We start from the raw sequence: 16981 nt of genomic DNA, 5'->3' as shown, positions 1-16981 counted from the left end.
GACAGGACCATGCTGAGGACAGACCGGAGGCACCACCCCATGACATGAGTGAGATTATGAGAGCTATTGCTAGCTCTGAAAAGAGGACATTGGACCGTATCGATTCAAGCACGAAAGATTTATTATTCCAGAGGTTGGGACATATTTTTTCTGCACCTGCATTTTGGTACCTGAATGGCAAGCTCGCAAAGTCATCTGCTCTTCGTTTTATATGCTGGAATGTTAAAGGTATAAATAATCCGGTTAAACGCACAAGGGTTTTTACTCATTTAAAATCATTGAGATCCGATGTTGTATATCTGCAGGAAACACACCTCCGATCAAGTGAACAAATTCAACTATTTAAACTGTTTCTCTGCTTGTCTGCATTGCCACAAATTGTTCTATTTGGTGATGTATCATAGAACTGTACTATATAGTGTATGTAAGTTTCTGTGTTTGCTAGTAACTACCATCAACCTAAGGTCTCAGCTAATTTATCTTTGCAGAGATGTTCATTTGATTGTAACAGCAGTAGGAAAGAGCAGTAACAAGAGTAGGACAGCTAAGCTAGTTGTGGCTAAACATTTGGAATTTAATGAAAGCAAAAATTGACCTTGCAAAGATGGATAGGTTTATTTAGAAAGTCAGCTATTTACATTTAGTGTTCGTCCCAAGTAGGAGATTTTGAATTGAGTCTAAATTGACCGCAAATTTACTTACATCAAAACTTACAAATTTACATCAAAACTTCTGAAGATGCAGGTCTCTGTGCAGTGGCTGAAGTCTGTGGTGTAGAGGGTGAAGAGGAAGGGGGAGAGGATGGTCCCTTAAGGTGCTCCTGTGTTGCTGATTACCTTGTCAGACACACACTGTGGAAGACGCACATATTGTGGTCTTCCTGTCAGGTAATCAACAATCCAGGACACTAGAGAAGCATCCCCCTGCATTGCTGTTAGCTTATCACCAAGCACTGGAAAAGTAAAAAAAAACATGAACCTCACAGTGCTCGCCGGCTGGTCCGGGTGGATGTAGACACGATTGAGCAGATAGATGATGGCGTCCTGTGAGACGGGGCTGGTAAGCAAATTGAATGGGATCCTGATGTGGTCTGACAATGGGTGAGAGCTGGTCCAGGATGAGCCTTTCCAGGGTCTTCATGATGTGGGAGGTCAGTGTCACAGGCCTGTAATCCTGGGGGCCACTGGGACATGGCGTCTTTGGTACAGGGACGAGGCTTGATGTCTTCCACAGCACTGGGACCCTCTTCAGACTCAGCATGAACAGTTTATGGAAGACTCCACAAAGCTGGGGGGCACAGGCCTTGAGGGGACTCACTCCATCTGGTCCAGCAGACTTGCCTGAGTGGAGTTTCTTCATTTGCATCTGAACCTGGTAAGCATTTAACACTACTACACTGACATACATAATTTTCAATTTAATGAAGTTAAAAATTTGTTGTCTTATTGTCAGTTGTTATTGACAGCAAGATTATTAGAAATATATGAAAAAAAATGTACATTAAATGGGAAGTTCAGGAGCTGAATCAATGACAGTTTTTTTTTTTTTCAAATGAAAGTGACAAAGGTGCAGATTCATACATAGATGCTGTCATATTAACAGATGTTAATGTGTGAAAAGGGCTTTAACCCTCCCATTATGATGTGGGTCGAGTTGACCTGATTTAAAAATGTAAAAGGAAAAATTGTTAAAAGTACTTTTTAATACAAAATTGCTGTTTGGCTTAAAAAATGTAACCAGCTTGTAAAATGAAACTGGTTTACCTGGCAGCCAGAGTGGAGGCTAAAGGCGACTAAAACTACTTCTTTCTTTGCAACTGTGAGACATAATACACACACACACACACACACACACACACACACACACGACAGTAATGCTTGGCCCAGTGAAATTGAATGCTGATTGAAAGTACACCTTAATTATCAACTAAAAGCAAAAGAGAAAAAAAACATAAGTAATATTTTTTAAAGACATTACTGAGAAACTTTCCAAGATTCGCCAACTGATGCATCAGTGGGTCTGAATTTCCAGTGCAGTCTCTCATCAAGTATGTTAAAATTGATGATAAAATTCAACAAAACTACAGGGAAACACTCTGGAAGATTCTGCTGCTGCTCATTTTTCTCCAATTCCAACCAGAAGTGCCACCAAAAAGCAAAGGTTTCCCAGAAGGTACACAGCGATCAGGCAACTGTCACCTTTGACCTGACAAAAAAAGTAAAATTATATTAGAAATACTCCATCTTGTGTCAATCAGTGATTGCTTGCTTTTATATTTCTTTCAGCTTACCAATGCTGATTCCATTTGATCAGCAGTATCATCTGAAACCCAGAGCAAAGAACAGTGAAATATTGCAGGGCACATTAACTGAAGTGAACTAAAGCAGTCAGCTATGTTTTTAATCATTTTATTTATACAGGTTGAGTTATGATATTAGTTTTAAGCTTTAACAGAAGAAGAACAATTTGAAATCAATTTAAATAAAATTGAGTCGAGTTGAGTAGTTGTGGTGATTGAAAAAAAACAAAACAAAAAAAAACAACAACTTTCAGAACGATAACAATGTGCTGGAAGCTCTATGTAAACATTTAGCATGTCAAGTTGCCATTGGTCATGGAAAGTGTGTGCGGCACGGGGGGGTAAAACATTTTTTAAAAATCACCAAACATTAACCAGTTTTTGTAGACACAAAGAGGTTGTGATCATATTTTTTTTATATAATTTGTGTGACTGAGCCACGCATTGAGCCACAGCATTGTCAAACTACACGTGTCCAAAATTGGATAGTCTCAGTTGAGACAATTCAATGCAAGTTCTCTCTGATAACATTAGGTTGGTGGTGCATGAGCTGAGCCTTCGTGTATAGTATTCCCAGAGTATTTTCATGCATTTAATAAATCGAAAGATAAAGATTCCTTTGTCGCTGTACTTCAGCACAGTTAAAGTGTAACAGCTTTTGTTCCAGCAGACTACCATTGAGACATTCTTACGCGTTTTCACTCATCAATTCATAAATACCAATATTTGATGCTGCTGTATTATACACAGAAAATCTTGTGATACAGTGCTGTTTATTTTACCCATCCAACCACATTCTGAGGTGTACAGGGGTTATACTCTTCACTCAGTCAGCTAAACTGCTGCTGAACTGATCAGGTGGCTCTTCACCGTGCAAATGGACTGTTGGGTCTAGATTGGTTTTTGTCATTAAAGTGTATATGGGTAGTGATGATTTTTTCCTTCATCACTGAAATGCAAAAAAAAGGCTTACCTCTGTGTTTAACTACCCAATCATGGACCTCCAAAATGATGATGAAGAGAACTTCCCAGGCAAAGAAGCCACCCATCACTTTCAATAGCCACCCATCATCACTGTCAATCCTGTCCAGGCCTGTAAATATGGCTGCCACTGTGTGACACAAAGAAGCAGGCATTTTAAGACGAGCAGCATGGGAGACAGTGTGTCTGCTATTGAAAATGTTAGCATATATGCAAGATGGTAGAATGAAGGAAAACACAAGCTTACCAGCTATAGATTTTATTACCACCGCATTTAAAAAATGTGTCCAGTTGAACAGATACCTCCTATCAAAGAAAAGAGAAGAACTATAAAATCATCAGCTTCTGAAGTTCTTGTCTAAGATTTCTCCTGCATCCAATTTATGAAAACAAGTATCATTACTGAACATACAATTTTACTAAATCTATATTTCACTTAAAAAATATTTCATTTACTGAGTCTGGCCTCCAAAGCTACAACCAGGCTATATTTATTAAAAGTACCATTATTACTAAGAGGAAGGAATAACTTTCACGAGTCATGTGCAAATTAGTTTCCTACTTGGTGTTTCAGTGTGAAAGTGTGCTCTGATAAAGCACATGCAGGCTACACTTTGCAAAAGTTTGAAATTTTAAAAACTTTTATGGCTGAAGTATGAATACAACTCTTAGGGTTATCAAATAACTTTATAACCTCACTTTGCCGAGTGAGCAGTGCATTTAGTCATTAAGCATGTACTGCCCCATTCCTTTGGTTTATCGTGTTTTCAAAATTTGTTAAATAATTGTAGAGAAAAAAAAAAGTGAGGCCATTTTTATTTATTTTTTAATAATATTTGAACAGAGTATTCTTAAATGTGTATAGGCATGATATAGTATATTAATTAAACACACACAGATGGATACATACAGGTGATGTTGTGGTCCGCAGCGCAGCAAGGCCCCGATAGGCTGGATGAGTGAGAGGATCATAACCAGGCACCCCAACACTGGATGTGCTCCCTGGATACCAAACACATTAACAGTGCTAATCATGGGGCATAAATATCAGTCTGAGAGCTGAAACACACAACTAAAGAGTGCTTAATGAATATCAAGAGAAAAGAAAAAAAAAACACTTTGAAGGGGTATATTAATCTTGCCTGTGGATGCAACTTGCAGACTGGAGGAGCTGAGGATTGATCTATGGACCTTCTGTTTGATAGATGACTTGCTCTACTACCCAAGTGAAGGTAAAGCCTCCACAAATAACCCCAGAGTGAAAAGTACGAGTACCTTTGAGAGTACCATGAGAACTTAATCATTTCTAGATGTACCTCCCATGAGGGGCACTTCTGCTCCACTTGCCTTTTGTCTTAATGACTTGCAATATTGGCTTATAAATATGCACCAACTTTTTGTCATCTCCATAGTTTGCATTTTGTCCTTTAGGTTTTACATGGTGTCGCTATTCTCTTCTACAATCACATCACAACCAAAAGCTGGAGATGATCGTCCTCCTTCAGTCTGGTTTTGCCAGAGGGTGCTACTGTTACACGGGAGTTGTTTCTGCACACCAAAGCCAAGGGTTGGAGGGGTCCATACCTGGTTGGTATGGTTATCGCATTCATATTAAGTTGAATTATATTAAACTCCCTTGGCTCATCCTTCTAATGTAAAGCACCATGAGATGACTGTTTTATAAAAAACTAAAGTGAAACTAACTGGATGCAGCCCACAGATTCCATTTATCCCTCAAATTATTTCTTGAACCTGTTCATATGTGGATTGGTTGTCAAAAGGCATAATGTTTCTGCATCACTACTACAACTGGTGGAAGCAAGCTTTTGGTGATAGTGGGAAGGAAATATTCCCTTCTTTTCTGTTAGAAACCTCCAGCAGAACCAGGCTCAGGTGATGCAGCCATCTGCTGCAACTGGTTGGAGGTGATGGGGAGACACGACAGGCAAAATGTTATGGACGAGAGCCAGAGAGTAACTAAGGATTAAATGCAAAGTGGTGTATAAACACACTCTTTGCACTTTCTAAGCAACAGGTCTTGCATAGGTGTTTGGACTATTTAAAAAAATGAATGGCTGATAATTTTCTTCAAACAGAAAACAAAGTCCTTGTAATGTAATTAAAACTCTTGATGTCCACGCAATATCAACTAAATCTTCAATGAGGAACGTTTGGAGTTCTTTTTAACTTAACTATTTTGATTGTGAAGCACTTTGCAGAAATGATCTTGAAAAGTGCTATATAAATACATTTGTACTTAAATATAGGGTTTAAAAACTGGGATTAAATGAAATCTAAATGCAACATAATTTGGAGGGTATTTGCATTCATATAATCAACAATTTGTATTCAACAATTACCCCCAATTCTGTGTGAACAACACATAAAATTTAGTTGGAATAAATAAGAAAATAAATATTATTACAGAGAAACACGGTTTTATCATTTGATTGTCGCTGTAATGAATAGTACAAAACCATAACTTAACTAAGATTCTTAGAATCTAGCAGAGTCAGTGTACTAACCCCAGACCAGTCCTGAGAATGAACGAACACAAGGATGAAAGCAATGATTGTGGCTGCTACCGTCAGACACATTGCTCCAACATGGACCTGGAGGAACACAAAGAATACAGCATGATACTGTGGCAGCTAAACCAATACATTTGTCCAGATAACATTAGGCTTGGACCAAGCTGTCTTACAAGTCTATTATATCTTGGATTGGATTGGATATCTGAAATTACTTATGAAGTTAATATTTTTAGTCATGAAATTTATTCTGGAAACACACCAAGTTTAAGTTATTTTCAAGCCTAGTTTAGTTTACAAAAACTTTGGTTCCACATTGAAAAGATAATACATGGTTTTGTCTATGATGTCTCACCATAAACCAGAGATCTTTGTCGCACATTTTTTTTCCCTTGGCCATTTTTTTTAGATATCGGGCAACCATCATGCCGAGTGATCCTGTGGTCATCCAGGCAATCAGCATGAGTGATCCTGAAACACAGTTAAATATTGAAATTCTCTCCACTTCTCTTTGTTTTAGGAGTTAAGATGAATTTCTTCCCCTGGAGTAAACATGTGGTCTGTCAACTGACTAAAAATTTAGAGCAGAAACATTTGACAGTAGTTGTCAAATTCTGGATTTAAACTAATGAGTCAACAGAGCAGAGGTAATATAGACAGTGAGCAGCCAAACAGCAACCTTGGGCCAAGAAACTGAGTCCATTGCCATAATTACAGGTATACCATTAGCAGAAAAGCGGCACAGAAATGTTTTTCACATCTTCAAAATTCTATTAGTTTTCAAACATCTGAAGATTGTTATAAATTATTGTTTTGCATATCCTTGTCTCATGAAAAAGGACAGTTATTGTTAAGAGACCACCCATCTAATGTGTCCAACCTCATCCACTGTTTTGGTTCCTTGTTTGTGTAACTTGTGTCTGTGAAACATGTGCAGTTCAATTTAAAGGACTGCAAGTCTACTCAGTATTATAGATTAAACACTTTAATCGTGCTAAAAGTACAAATGAAATGACGTTCCTGGTAGCATTTATCTTCCAAGGACTTTCAAATCATTTAGCTGTGAACAGCTTAGCAAAAAATGACAAAGGACTTTGCTGAGATTATTTTGGACTAAAAAACATTTTTATTTTACACGTATCACTTTGTGCAAGGTCTTACCATGAGCTTTGATGATATCAGGAACATCATCTTTGCCAACAACAAGGGGATTATTAATATTGATCCTTTTATTGCTGGTGAAGGTACCCATATGGATTCTTATTGATCCTGTAGGAAAGATATATCAAAGTTTACAGACACTTGTATATGTGTATGCATGTGTGAGTGTCACACAGGATAACATTTAACCATACCAACATTTAAATTTCACAGAATAAGCTATGAATACGTTTCCACATACCACAACCAATCCCTCTCTTGTGGTGGCATAAATTGAAAGTGGGATTCATGAGTGAATAATACATAAAAGGAAATAGTCTGACATTGAACTTGATGTGAAAAAGAAAAAGTGTAACATGCCTAGAAAAAAAAAAACCCCATTGGTTGGAAAAAAAAAAAAAAAAAAAAAAAGGTGAGAGTGAATATGGCCAAAAGGCATCAGCTTTATGTGCATATAATACATTCAGCTAATAGCTAATGCATGAGTAGGTGCAAGTTTGTAATCTACTATTTAGATGCAAGCTGGGTTAGGATTCCTTTTAAGGAAAAAGACTAAGCTTTGCATGCCTATGAAACAAGTTTCATTTTCATAAACTGGTAGAGACAGAGGTATTAAAAGTGAACTCATTTGACACTTTTTACATTATTGGAAAAGGAACCACAGTCAAAGGCCCTGCATAACCGTTCCAAGTAAAAGTATTTACTGGAGTACAGTTGTAAACAATAAAAAACACGTGCTTATTAGATCACCTGCAAAGTATCATTTGAAAGAGACCTTTCCAAACAGTTTAAAAGACTGACTTGTTTGGTGTAACAAACCATCTGACACATCAAATTATGTTACCATTGTTGCTGGGTCCATAGGAAAACAAGAGGTAGTAGGACTGGTTGAAACCAGAAGTCCCCTCAATAGAAATTGTGTTTGTGGTAGTAAAGACACAACTGATGACACTGTTCTGCAATGACGTTGTTATATTATAAACATTCCCCTGTTGGAAACAAACACACATAAATCTCAGATGTAATTTATGGAGTAAGATGGAATTCACAAAAAATACACATGCAGTTCACTTTTTCCACAGAACTGAATGGAAACATTCTAGCCTTGTATAAATCGCTGCTATCAGGAAAAAAATGTAGTACCAGAGGAAGAACTTGTGGCTTTGATCGTCCTGTTGAATACATATGTTCCACCTCAACTTGTCCATTGCTTTTCATAACACAAACGTAAATGTCATCATTTCCCTGGGGAAAGACAAATTTGGAATGAATTAGCCTGTTTTACAAGTTGTGAATGATTTAGCATTGCTCACAAAATTGGTGGGAATCATCAGAATATTTTATTAGTCCTATAGGAAATGTGCAAATTGGAGGTAAGTGAACAATGACTGTGATACAGCAGCTTTTCACCAACAGGTGCTCTTAAATACAAATACACCAAGAGGCTTATTGCTGTTATTGCTTAAAAAACAAACAAATAAACAAAAACCTAACTTTAATTTCAAGGGACTGATAATTTTGTCTTTACATTACCATTCTTTGATCATCAGAGAATCCAAAAGCAATATATCCTTCATAAGGACCAGTCATCTCAAAGTGGACAGCTTCACCACCGGCTAACATCTTGGCTGACATGAAATAACAGCTAGCACTGACTGCTGGGTCACAGTTTGAAGGCTGACTGAAGCACACCTTGGTGACCCCACAGTCAGCACTAGAGATGGGTCCAGCTGATTTCTGCACACACAGGAAGAGAAAACTTTGGCATCATCATTTTGAATATACTGTGTAATCTTATTTTTTTATTTATACGGCACCAAATCACCAAATCTGGCGTGTGGCCAGAAAGAGAGTACCAATTTGTTTATTTGGTAGTTCAATGAAAGGCTTCAGTTTGGTAAAAGTGAGAAAAAAATGCATTCACATTTGCAGTTTTGTCTTGTTATACAATATTGGAAATTTTAAAAACAAAATGCTACATTTTCGGAAATATTTGTGGGCATTTTCTTGTTTGTTTGTTTGTTTTTGTGCTACTTGAACACTAAATTGGCCGTCACATGAGATGACAGTGTCAGCAGTGGCCCACAGCTCATTTAAGTTTGAGACCACTGTAGTAAATAAACTGGTCCTTATAACCATTCACACACATGCACTGTGACGTACAGACTCGAGAAACTGGTGAGTGAACCACCAAAACCTAAGCAGACAACCTGCTCTATTTTCTGAGCTGCTCAGTCCCAGAGGAGTTGCAGAATACAGAAGATGGTAGACTTCCATCAGCCTCTAAGCCAACAGATAATAAATCAGTCCATTTGTAGGATGAAACTGCCAACCAAACTTTGTTCAAAACAGACATTGTTACTTACAACAAGTGATCCAGGTTGTAAACTGCCATTGTCAGTGGATGTAGTGAGGGCACCTGCAGATCTAGCAGCTCTGCCGTTAGTGAAGGTCAGGACAGGGCTCGTCACATTGATCCAAAATGTTGTAGAATTCTGCACAAAGGATGCACTGCAGCGACACCAAAACCAGTGTGAACTGGGGTATAAACACCTGAGCTTTATGAAAGTGCTTTGCTAATTTGAGCAAGGCAGACAATGAAATTATTCTTGTTAAAATGGAGTTTTTCCTTTCCACTGTTGCCAAAGATCTTGCTAATAGTAGTGATGATTGTTGGGGTTTTCTCTGTATGATTGTAGGGTCTTTACCTTACAATATAAAGCACCTGAGGCAACTGTTGTTATGATTTGGTAAATAAAATGTAATTAATAGACCATTTACCAGAAATGAACAGCTTTGATGTCTCTTGATGGTTCTGATCTCCATGTCACCTGAACGTAGCTGCTATTAAAGCCTGATGTGTGGGACACAGCCGAGTTCTGGGCACACATTTGCATAAAGGGAGAGAGAGTGCAAGTGACATGCCAAACACAATATACCTTGCTGCATAGTTTTAATTAACTTGTCACAAAAACTAATGACACTGTATATAGGACACGTAAGTCATATGTTCTCTCCTGCACAATGCTGCACATTTTCTATACTCAGCCACATTTGTTAGGTGTTTTGTTGTATGTTGTTATACATTGCTGCTCTGAGCAGAAAAGGGAAGAGTACCAGAGATTTTGTGGTTGTAATACAGTCAGATGTCTAGTAGGCCTATAATTTTTGTCTCTTTGAATATAAATGGCATAATTAATCCAATTAAAACAGCAAACATGCTATTGCAATTGACAAAGACTAAGGTTCAGATAGCATATATACAGGAATCTCATCTCACTGATAGTGAACATACAAAATTAAACAGAATGGGACACTCCAAGGTATATTTTTCCTCGCGTAGAGGGGTAGCAATTTTGCTTTCCAATAAAGTTAATTTTGATTTCATTTCCGACCACAAAGATAAGGAGGGAAGATACACTATGGTTAAGGGTAAAATAGATGGAGTCTTAGTTAGTCTGCTAAATGTTTATATGCCTCCAGGTAGCAACTGGGGATTTTACTAACAGATACTTGAGCTATTCACAACCCAAAGCCCAATATGTGGGGGTGATTTTAACATAAGACTGGATCCTAAAATGGATAGTTCTAATGGGAGGACAAATACTAAAAGCATTAGTAAAAAGGTTAAGAATTATATGAAAGAGCTTGGAATAGTGGATATATGGAGATTCAAGATGTTATTGTCATGTGTCACACAAGAAAAGGCATTTCTCTGTGCAATGAAATTCTTTTTTTGTTGTCCACCCATAGATGCCGACTAATATATACAATAGAAATAGAACATATAAATACAAATAGCACAAAAAAATAAATGAAGACAGAAACAAAGACAGAAGAAGGAGACAAAATATGGAGATTTGAAACAGAGATATGTGCAGGGAACATAACCTTACTGTACGGGATTATACCCACTATTCCTCAGCACACAATGTTTACTCCCGAATTGATTTTTTCCTGATGTTTAAAAGCAACAGGTACAGATTATTTTTTTAATGTGTCATCGATACCTGTACCATTTCAGCTCATGAGCCTGTGTATTTGACACTTAATATAAACAATGAAACAAAATCTACCATCTGGAGGATAAATACAAACATTCTGAATACAACTGAAGTTAAAGACATTTTGAAATTAGAAATTCAATCTTATTTAGAATATAATGATAATGGTGAGGTTTCAAAAGTAACACTATGGGATGCTTTAAAAGCATGATCTGATATCTTTGTGTTGGTGTTGTTCCCACATCATCATGACCAATCACATTGTTGTGACGCCATACTTTTGCAACTTTGGAAAAAAACGCCGTAAAAAAAAAAAAAGTACTTAACTTGCGAGAAACCGCCTCTGTCTGCCAATCCAGCAAAATTCTGAATTCTTTGCATTTCAGGATACTGTTCTTTAATAAACGGTAAGTATTATACATATTGTCCTTGCAACATTGGAATTTCATAAATGAATGACTCACTTGGCTTGCAAAAGTATTACGTCACAACAAGGTGATCGATCACTTGCAATGTTGAACCTTGAACAACATTTATTATGATGATGTGGGAACAACACCAACACGAAGATATCAGATCATCCGCTTTAAAAGCAGTAGTTCGTGGTAAGATCATAGCCATCTCCTCTGTGCTAAAGAAGTGCAGAAAGCAAAAACTACAAGAGCTAGAAAGTACATTTATAAAACTAGTGAAAGAACACTCAGTTTCACTATGTAACTCAGTCAGGACAAAAATAAAGGAAGTACGGAGGGAGACAGATGCGATAAATATAGAAGAGGTTCAAAAGAACCTTCTGCTTACAAAACAACGGTACTATGATACAGGAGGAAAAGCATTAAAACTTCTGTCATAAGGTTAAGAAAACAACAGGCAGAAAGAACAGTCTAGAACAGTCTAGAAAGAGGAACCCATCGAGGATGTGGAGCTTCCGCACTTCTGTTTTCTCTATTTGTCAATATATAAGACAAAGCGTAGAAATAACAGGGGTCCCCCATGGGTTGCCCTATTTGCTGATGATATATTGATTTTCTTGACTAATCCAACTGAATCACTTTCAAATGTGATGAGATTGTTAGACGACTATGGTTTTCTTTCAGGATATAAAATTAACATTAATAAAACTCAAGTATTAAAGCTTAACTACCATCCAACAACTAAAATTTAAAATGCATATACCGGTAAATGGAACTGGGACTGAAAACTTAAAAATAAATATATTAAAAAAAAAGAATGACAGCAAAAACTTTGGCATCAAACTGATAGCAGACTTAAGTTCCAGTACATAAACATGCTGCTCAAATTAACTTCCAGAATACTCACAGCTCTCTGGCTGCAGGTGAGGAGTTGAGCAGCCCCTTCTGGTATGGCAAAGGAACCCACAGGACTCTTGCTTCCCAGTTCTCTAGCCTCCAATAGGAAACCAGTAAATGGTGTAGAGGCTGGACCCTGCAGCTCAACTTGGAATCAGAAAAACAAAAATGAAGAAGAATGAAACTGGTGTTATTCTTTGACAATAAGATTTTTGAAAAATAACCTTAGTCACTTTTAGGGCTGCAACGATCAACTTACTCAAATACCTTTATTATTTCAAAAAAAGAGAAAGAAAAAAGAATTATCAAAGATTTTAGGAGGAGTTGATGCTTCATTTAATGCATGACTGGAGAGCTCAGTTGTCAACATGTAAATGCAAGCGTGTCACCCACATCTGCGGCTAAAACATATTTACAATAGAAATGTTTCTAGGAGCACGGCTGTGCATAACAGTCATGACAGCCTTAAGCCCAAGCAGCCTCTGTTTACACAAAAAAACTGATAACACAACAGCCGCAGTAACAATGATGTTATCACAGTTTAACATGGAGCCCAAGTCAGTCTACACACAACACAAAGAGCAAAGAGGTTCATGTGGAGTGAAAGAAAACATTTTTCTAGCGCCCAAAACAGCAGCACTTTGAAATGTAACCACCATTAAAACCTTTACTCAAGTCCTTCAGTCTCCCTGTTTAACAAGCACCAACGTGGGGAAAAAGGTGAACTTTGTAGCTGCTTTATCCACTGCCATTTGTTTTACACAGAAAAACATCTACCGTAAGTTACGAAAGTTTCATTAAAATATACTGATGAACTGTTAACTTAGACTGGTACAATGCTTAAATCAGGCAGCTTGCTTGGGGCTAAATGGCAGCCATTTCGCTTCTATCACACTTACACCTCCAGAAAGCTGGCGCGACTAAGACTGTGAAAGGACCCGACATGACTCAGCACATGTTGTCTATGCTTTGGTCCACCAGCACCTGGCGTGTACACCCTTGGTACCTTACCAGAACCCAGTATGTCTCTCTTATACCAGGGGAAGGGTGCCGCCGATGTCACCACAATATTGAGGCTCGCCGGCCAGTTACAGAAGAGCCACGGCTGCAACCACCTGACTGCGGCATCATGAAGTCACTTTGCCAGTTGCTTCTCCACATGCCAGAAGCAGTGCCAATGATCTTTGGGAGGCCAAGCCATCACATCATTTGTCATCGCTGTGGCGGGAAGGCTCACAGCAACAGCTTGGGCCTTCCCTGAGAGCAGCGGCAACAAGCGGAGGGTTCGCTCTTTACCCAGCCACCGGCACGCCTCCTCTGTAGCCACAAAGACCCCTAGAAACACCCTAGGGGTGTTCCTTCTCCACCATCCGGTAAGCGTCATGGGGGAAATGGCGGGGGAGTTTTCCAACACCTCTGTCTGATGTTCGACTTGGGGCTGCAGCATCACCAGTCATTTGCGATGCACTGCTGCCTGCTCCTGTTGCGTCGCCACCAGCTGCATCACAATCTGACCAAGCGCCTCAGTTGGTTGCACAGGTTAGGGCTCCAACATGATCCAAAATGTCATGTGTGGCTGTGTGGCAGGCAGGATGAAGGACCCAAATGCAGGACTCGTACACGGAAAAGGAAACTTAAAGCAGCAGCTTTATATGCTGGGAAAAATACTCCATAAAATAAACTCATCATAAACAAGCCAAAACCCTGAACATGGAAACTAAGAACTAAACACTGGATAACTAGAAACTGAAAGACTATAGGAACAATGGAAACCAGAAACACTGGGACAACATGACAAGAGGCAGAGGAAAACACAGGGCTTACATACACAAGGGAGAAACAAGGGAATGACACAAAAGGAGAGCACAGCTGGGAGTAATCAAACATAATAAAAATAATATCAATAATCAAAATGATAAATGGCCTGTATTTATATTGCTTTACTTAGACCCTAGGGACCCCAAAGCGCTTTACACTACATTCAGTCATCCAACCATTCACACACTGGTGATGGCAAGCTACATTGTAGCCACAGCTGCCCTGGGGCGCACTGACAGAGGCGAGCACAAAACACAAAAACTGGGTCACCACACTCAGGACCATGACACGAAAGGACCCAACACAACTCGGGTATATGTTGTTTATGCTTCTGCTTCATTTCCCACTTCAGCAGCATGATGTCGGTACAAGCGGTTACTAAAATAGAGAAAGCATATTGTTTTGCCAACCTCCCCCTGTCAAGATGCCCTGAACCTGCTGTTCCAGCCCTCCTCTGCAGCCAAGCCACAAACCATACTTATCACAATGCTTTCATAAAATTTCTGATTTAAAGACAAATAATACATTTTTAAATTAGATTAATACTTTAAATATATAATTTAAAATTTATTTAAGTGTAAAACTCATTCACTAGCCAACCTAGTCAACGGAAACACGCACGCACGCACACACACCCACCCACCCTCATCCAGGAGATACAATATTGTCAACTCTTTTTGGTTAAGAGGTGGAATCTGACCAAAGAAAGGGTCCACTGAGTTTTTATTCTCACCAGCTAAAAAACAATTCTGTTTTACACTGCTGAAGAAATACCTTAAAGTACAAGTTATCTTTATTGTATTATTACTATAAACTAGAACAAACTCCCAATTAACAGTTTGCATTTTATTCAGAGTCAGACAGTTTTCAGTCATGTGATGATCACAAAACAAAGTTGTACTATATTACAAGCTAATCTCCAAAAAACATCCCAAATTGTAACTTGTATTTTTATTCCTATTTATTCTATTTATCCCCTTCGTATATTTTATTTATATGTGTCTGTATTTATATATGTATGTGTGTGTGTGTGTGTGTATGTGTATAATATTCTGTAACTGTAACTTCTGTCGGTGCTGTGCTTTTGGAAACCGAATTTCCCAGAGGAACCCACCCGAGGGATTAATAAAGTTTTATCTTATCTTATCTTATCTTATCTTATCTTATCTTATCTTATCATATTTCACACGCTGGTTTGCCATCTCCCACAAAATCACCTCCAAAACACACTACAAATTTCACCAATAATTCATTTCCTTATAAACCACTGAATCGAGTGACATACCAACGGCCGTCGAGCTTTCTCTCACTCATGTTTACTTACCTATGACATCCTCTCCGAGTCCGTAGCGCCTTTGCTCTGTAGTGACAGTGAAGGGTGACGGTGCAGTCTGTGGGCTCAGCCCAGAGTGGTGGAGTTCCATGTCTTCACAGCTGTCTATAACCACACCTGAGCCGTGGCCCCGGACCAGCGGAGCAGTGCACAGCAGCAGCAACACAGGAAGAGCCATTGCAACAAAAGTATTTTCCAGTCGACTCCTCTCTGTAGTCAAGAAAAACTGCAAAACTGAGTATCACAGTACTACCGACGAGCAGGGTGGAGCACTGCAGGTGAATCTGGGTGCGACGCTCGATACTTCTGTTTCGACAGCATGTCGAGTTTAGAAACGGTAGATGTTTTGAAATTCCGTGATTAAATACACCCACGTCACGTGACCATGGAGTTTCCAAAGGTGACTTACTGTGTTCAGGCGGAGGAGGAGACGGGATTCCTATTTTTACAAACCAGAGCACACGCGTGTGTAAAGGAAAATGGAATTGTTTTTTGGGGTGTGAATTGGGAAGACCAGTATATGTTCATAAGATTGTTGGGTTTTCCTCTGTATCTATTATTGTACGATCTACAATATAAAGCACCTGGAGGCGACTGCTGTTGTGATTTGGCGCTATATAACTAAAATTAAATTGAATTGAATAGAAAAACCCACTTAAACGCCGAGATCCAAATAGCAGATAAATAATAAATAGTCTATCGTCCTCTTCTTTCTCCTCAATATGATTGATGTCACAAAGATTAGAAAGAAAGACTGCTAGGTGAGCTTCATTAACTCAGCAAAGAAAGAGCGAGAGCGGGGGATAAATGCCAATGTCACAGTATATGACATGCATAATAGTTTCTAATAAACTTCAGTAGAGATTCTTTTCTTTGCTAAGCAAACCATCAAAATGTTTTTTTCCGATTTAAAAGGCATTAATCAACGGGAAATGGACTTGCGAATAGTCATAATCACCCTATGGCAACTTGATAAACGTTATTTTTTCTAAATAAGGAAAAAAAAAACCTTGTACTGACTTAAATATTCATTTTTGAATGAACTGTTTGGCAGTGTGCAGAACAAACCAAACAAACAAAAGTTTGCTGGGGATAGGCTGGAAAAATCGAAAAAGATTCAGCCCCAAAACAGCTGAGAACCTGTTTATGTGGTAAACATATCAGTTTTTCCCTGATAAGCTCAGCCCAGGGTGGTGAGTTGCATGTCTTTGAGCAGTAGCCCCAGCAGACCAGTACACACCAGAAGTTCCATTGCAATTAAATTATTATATTATAGGTAATCCATTACTGCAGTGAGTGGAAAAACACAGACCGTAAATGACACAGTTATTGGATAGGTTTCACCGGAGATGAAAGGGCCAACAATGCTGCTGACTTCACCGTGACTCAGCAGAACTTCTAAACCTGATTTTCAGGAAAGATCCACAATAAAATTTACTCAGCAGTAACAACAAGTGTCTGTTTTTTGGTTACAACTGTATTTTCATATTCCTTTTCCCTCATCTTTCAAACTTTGTTGTCATGTAATCCTGATGGCAGACCTG

General features: G+C 38.5%; 1 protein-coding gene across 1 annotated transcript; it reads right to left on the bottom strand.

Moving 5' to 3' along the window:
• Positions 1-1732: 1732 nt before the first annotated feature.
• On the bottom strand, positions 1733-15779 carry LOC102203475 (putative ferric-chelate reductase 1). Its single transcript, XM_005744079.1, has 15 exons — positions 15429-15779; positions 12297-12433; positions 9754-9851; positions 9339-9483; positions 8506-8709; positions 8116-8217; positions 7817-7961; positions 6973-7080; positions 6167-6282; positions 5806-5892; positions 4191-4282; positions 3528-3586; positions 3273-3410; positions 2291-2322; positions 1733-2205 (listed from the first exon to the last, which is right to left on the bottom strand). The coding sequence occupies exons 1-15, from the start codon at positions 15613-15615 to the stop codon at positions 2116-2118; spliced, it is 1740 nt and encodes a 579-aa protein (XP_005744136.1). The 5' UTR covers positions 15616-15779; the 3' UTR covers positions 1733-2115.
• Between the last annotated feature and the right edge of the window lie 1202 nt (positions 15780-16981).

The sequence above is a fragment of the Pundamilia nyererei genome, unplaced genomic scaffold (genome assembly GCF_000239375.1).
Source record: "Pundamilia nyererei isolate P.nyererei 1_Seehausen unplaced genomic scaffold, PunNye1.0 scaffold00138, whole genome shotgun sequence".
In the NCBI taxonomy this organism is placed as follows: domain Eukaryota; kingdom Metazoa; phylum Chordata; class Actinopteri; order Cichliformes; family Cichlidae; genus Pundamilia; species Pundamilia nyererei.
The sequence above is the reverse complement of the archived record's forward strand: the minus strand, read 5'-3'. Positions and strand labels throughout refer to the sequence as shown.

Coding starts and splice junctions, on each gene's coding strand:
- LOC102203475 (XM_005744079.1), bottom strand. CDS start 15,615: ATGGCTCTTCCTGTGTTGCTGCTGCTGTGCACTGCTCCGCTGGTCCGG. Junction 7,081..7,816: donor CTATGGACCCAGCAACAATG/GTAACATAATTT, acceptor TCTTTCCTACAG/GATCAATAAGAATCCATATG. Junction 6,283..6,972: donor TGATATCATCAAAGCTCATG/GTAAGACCTTGC, acceptor ACTGTGTTTCAG/GATCACTCATGCTGATTGCC.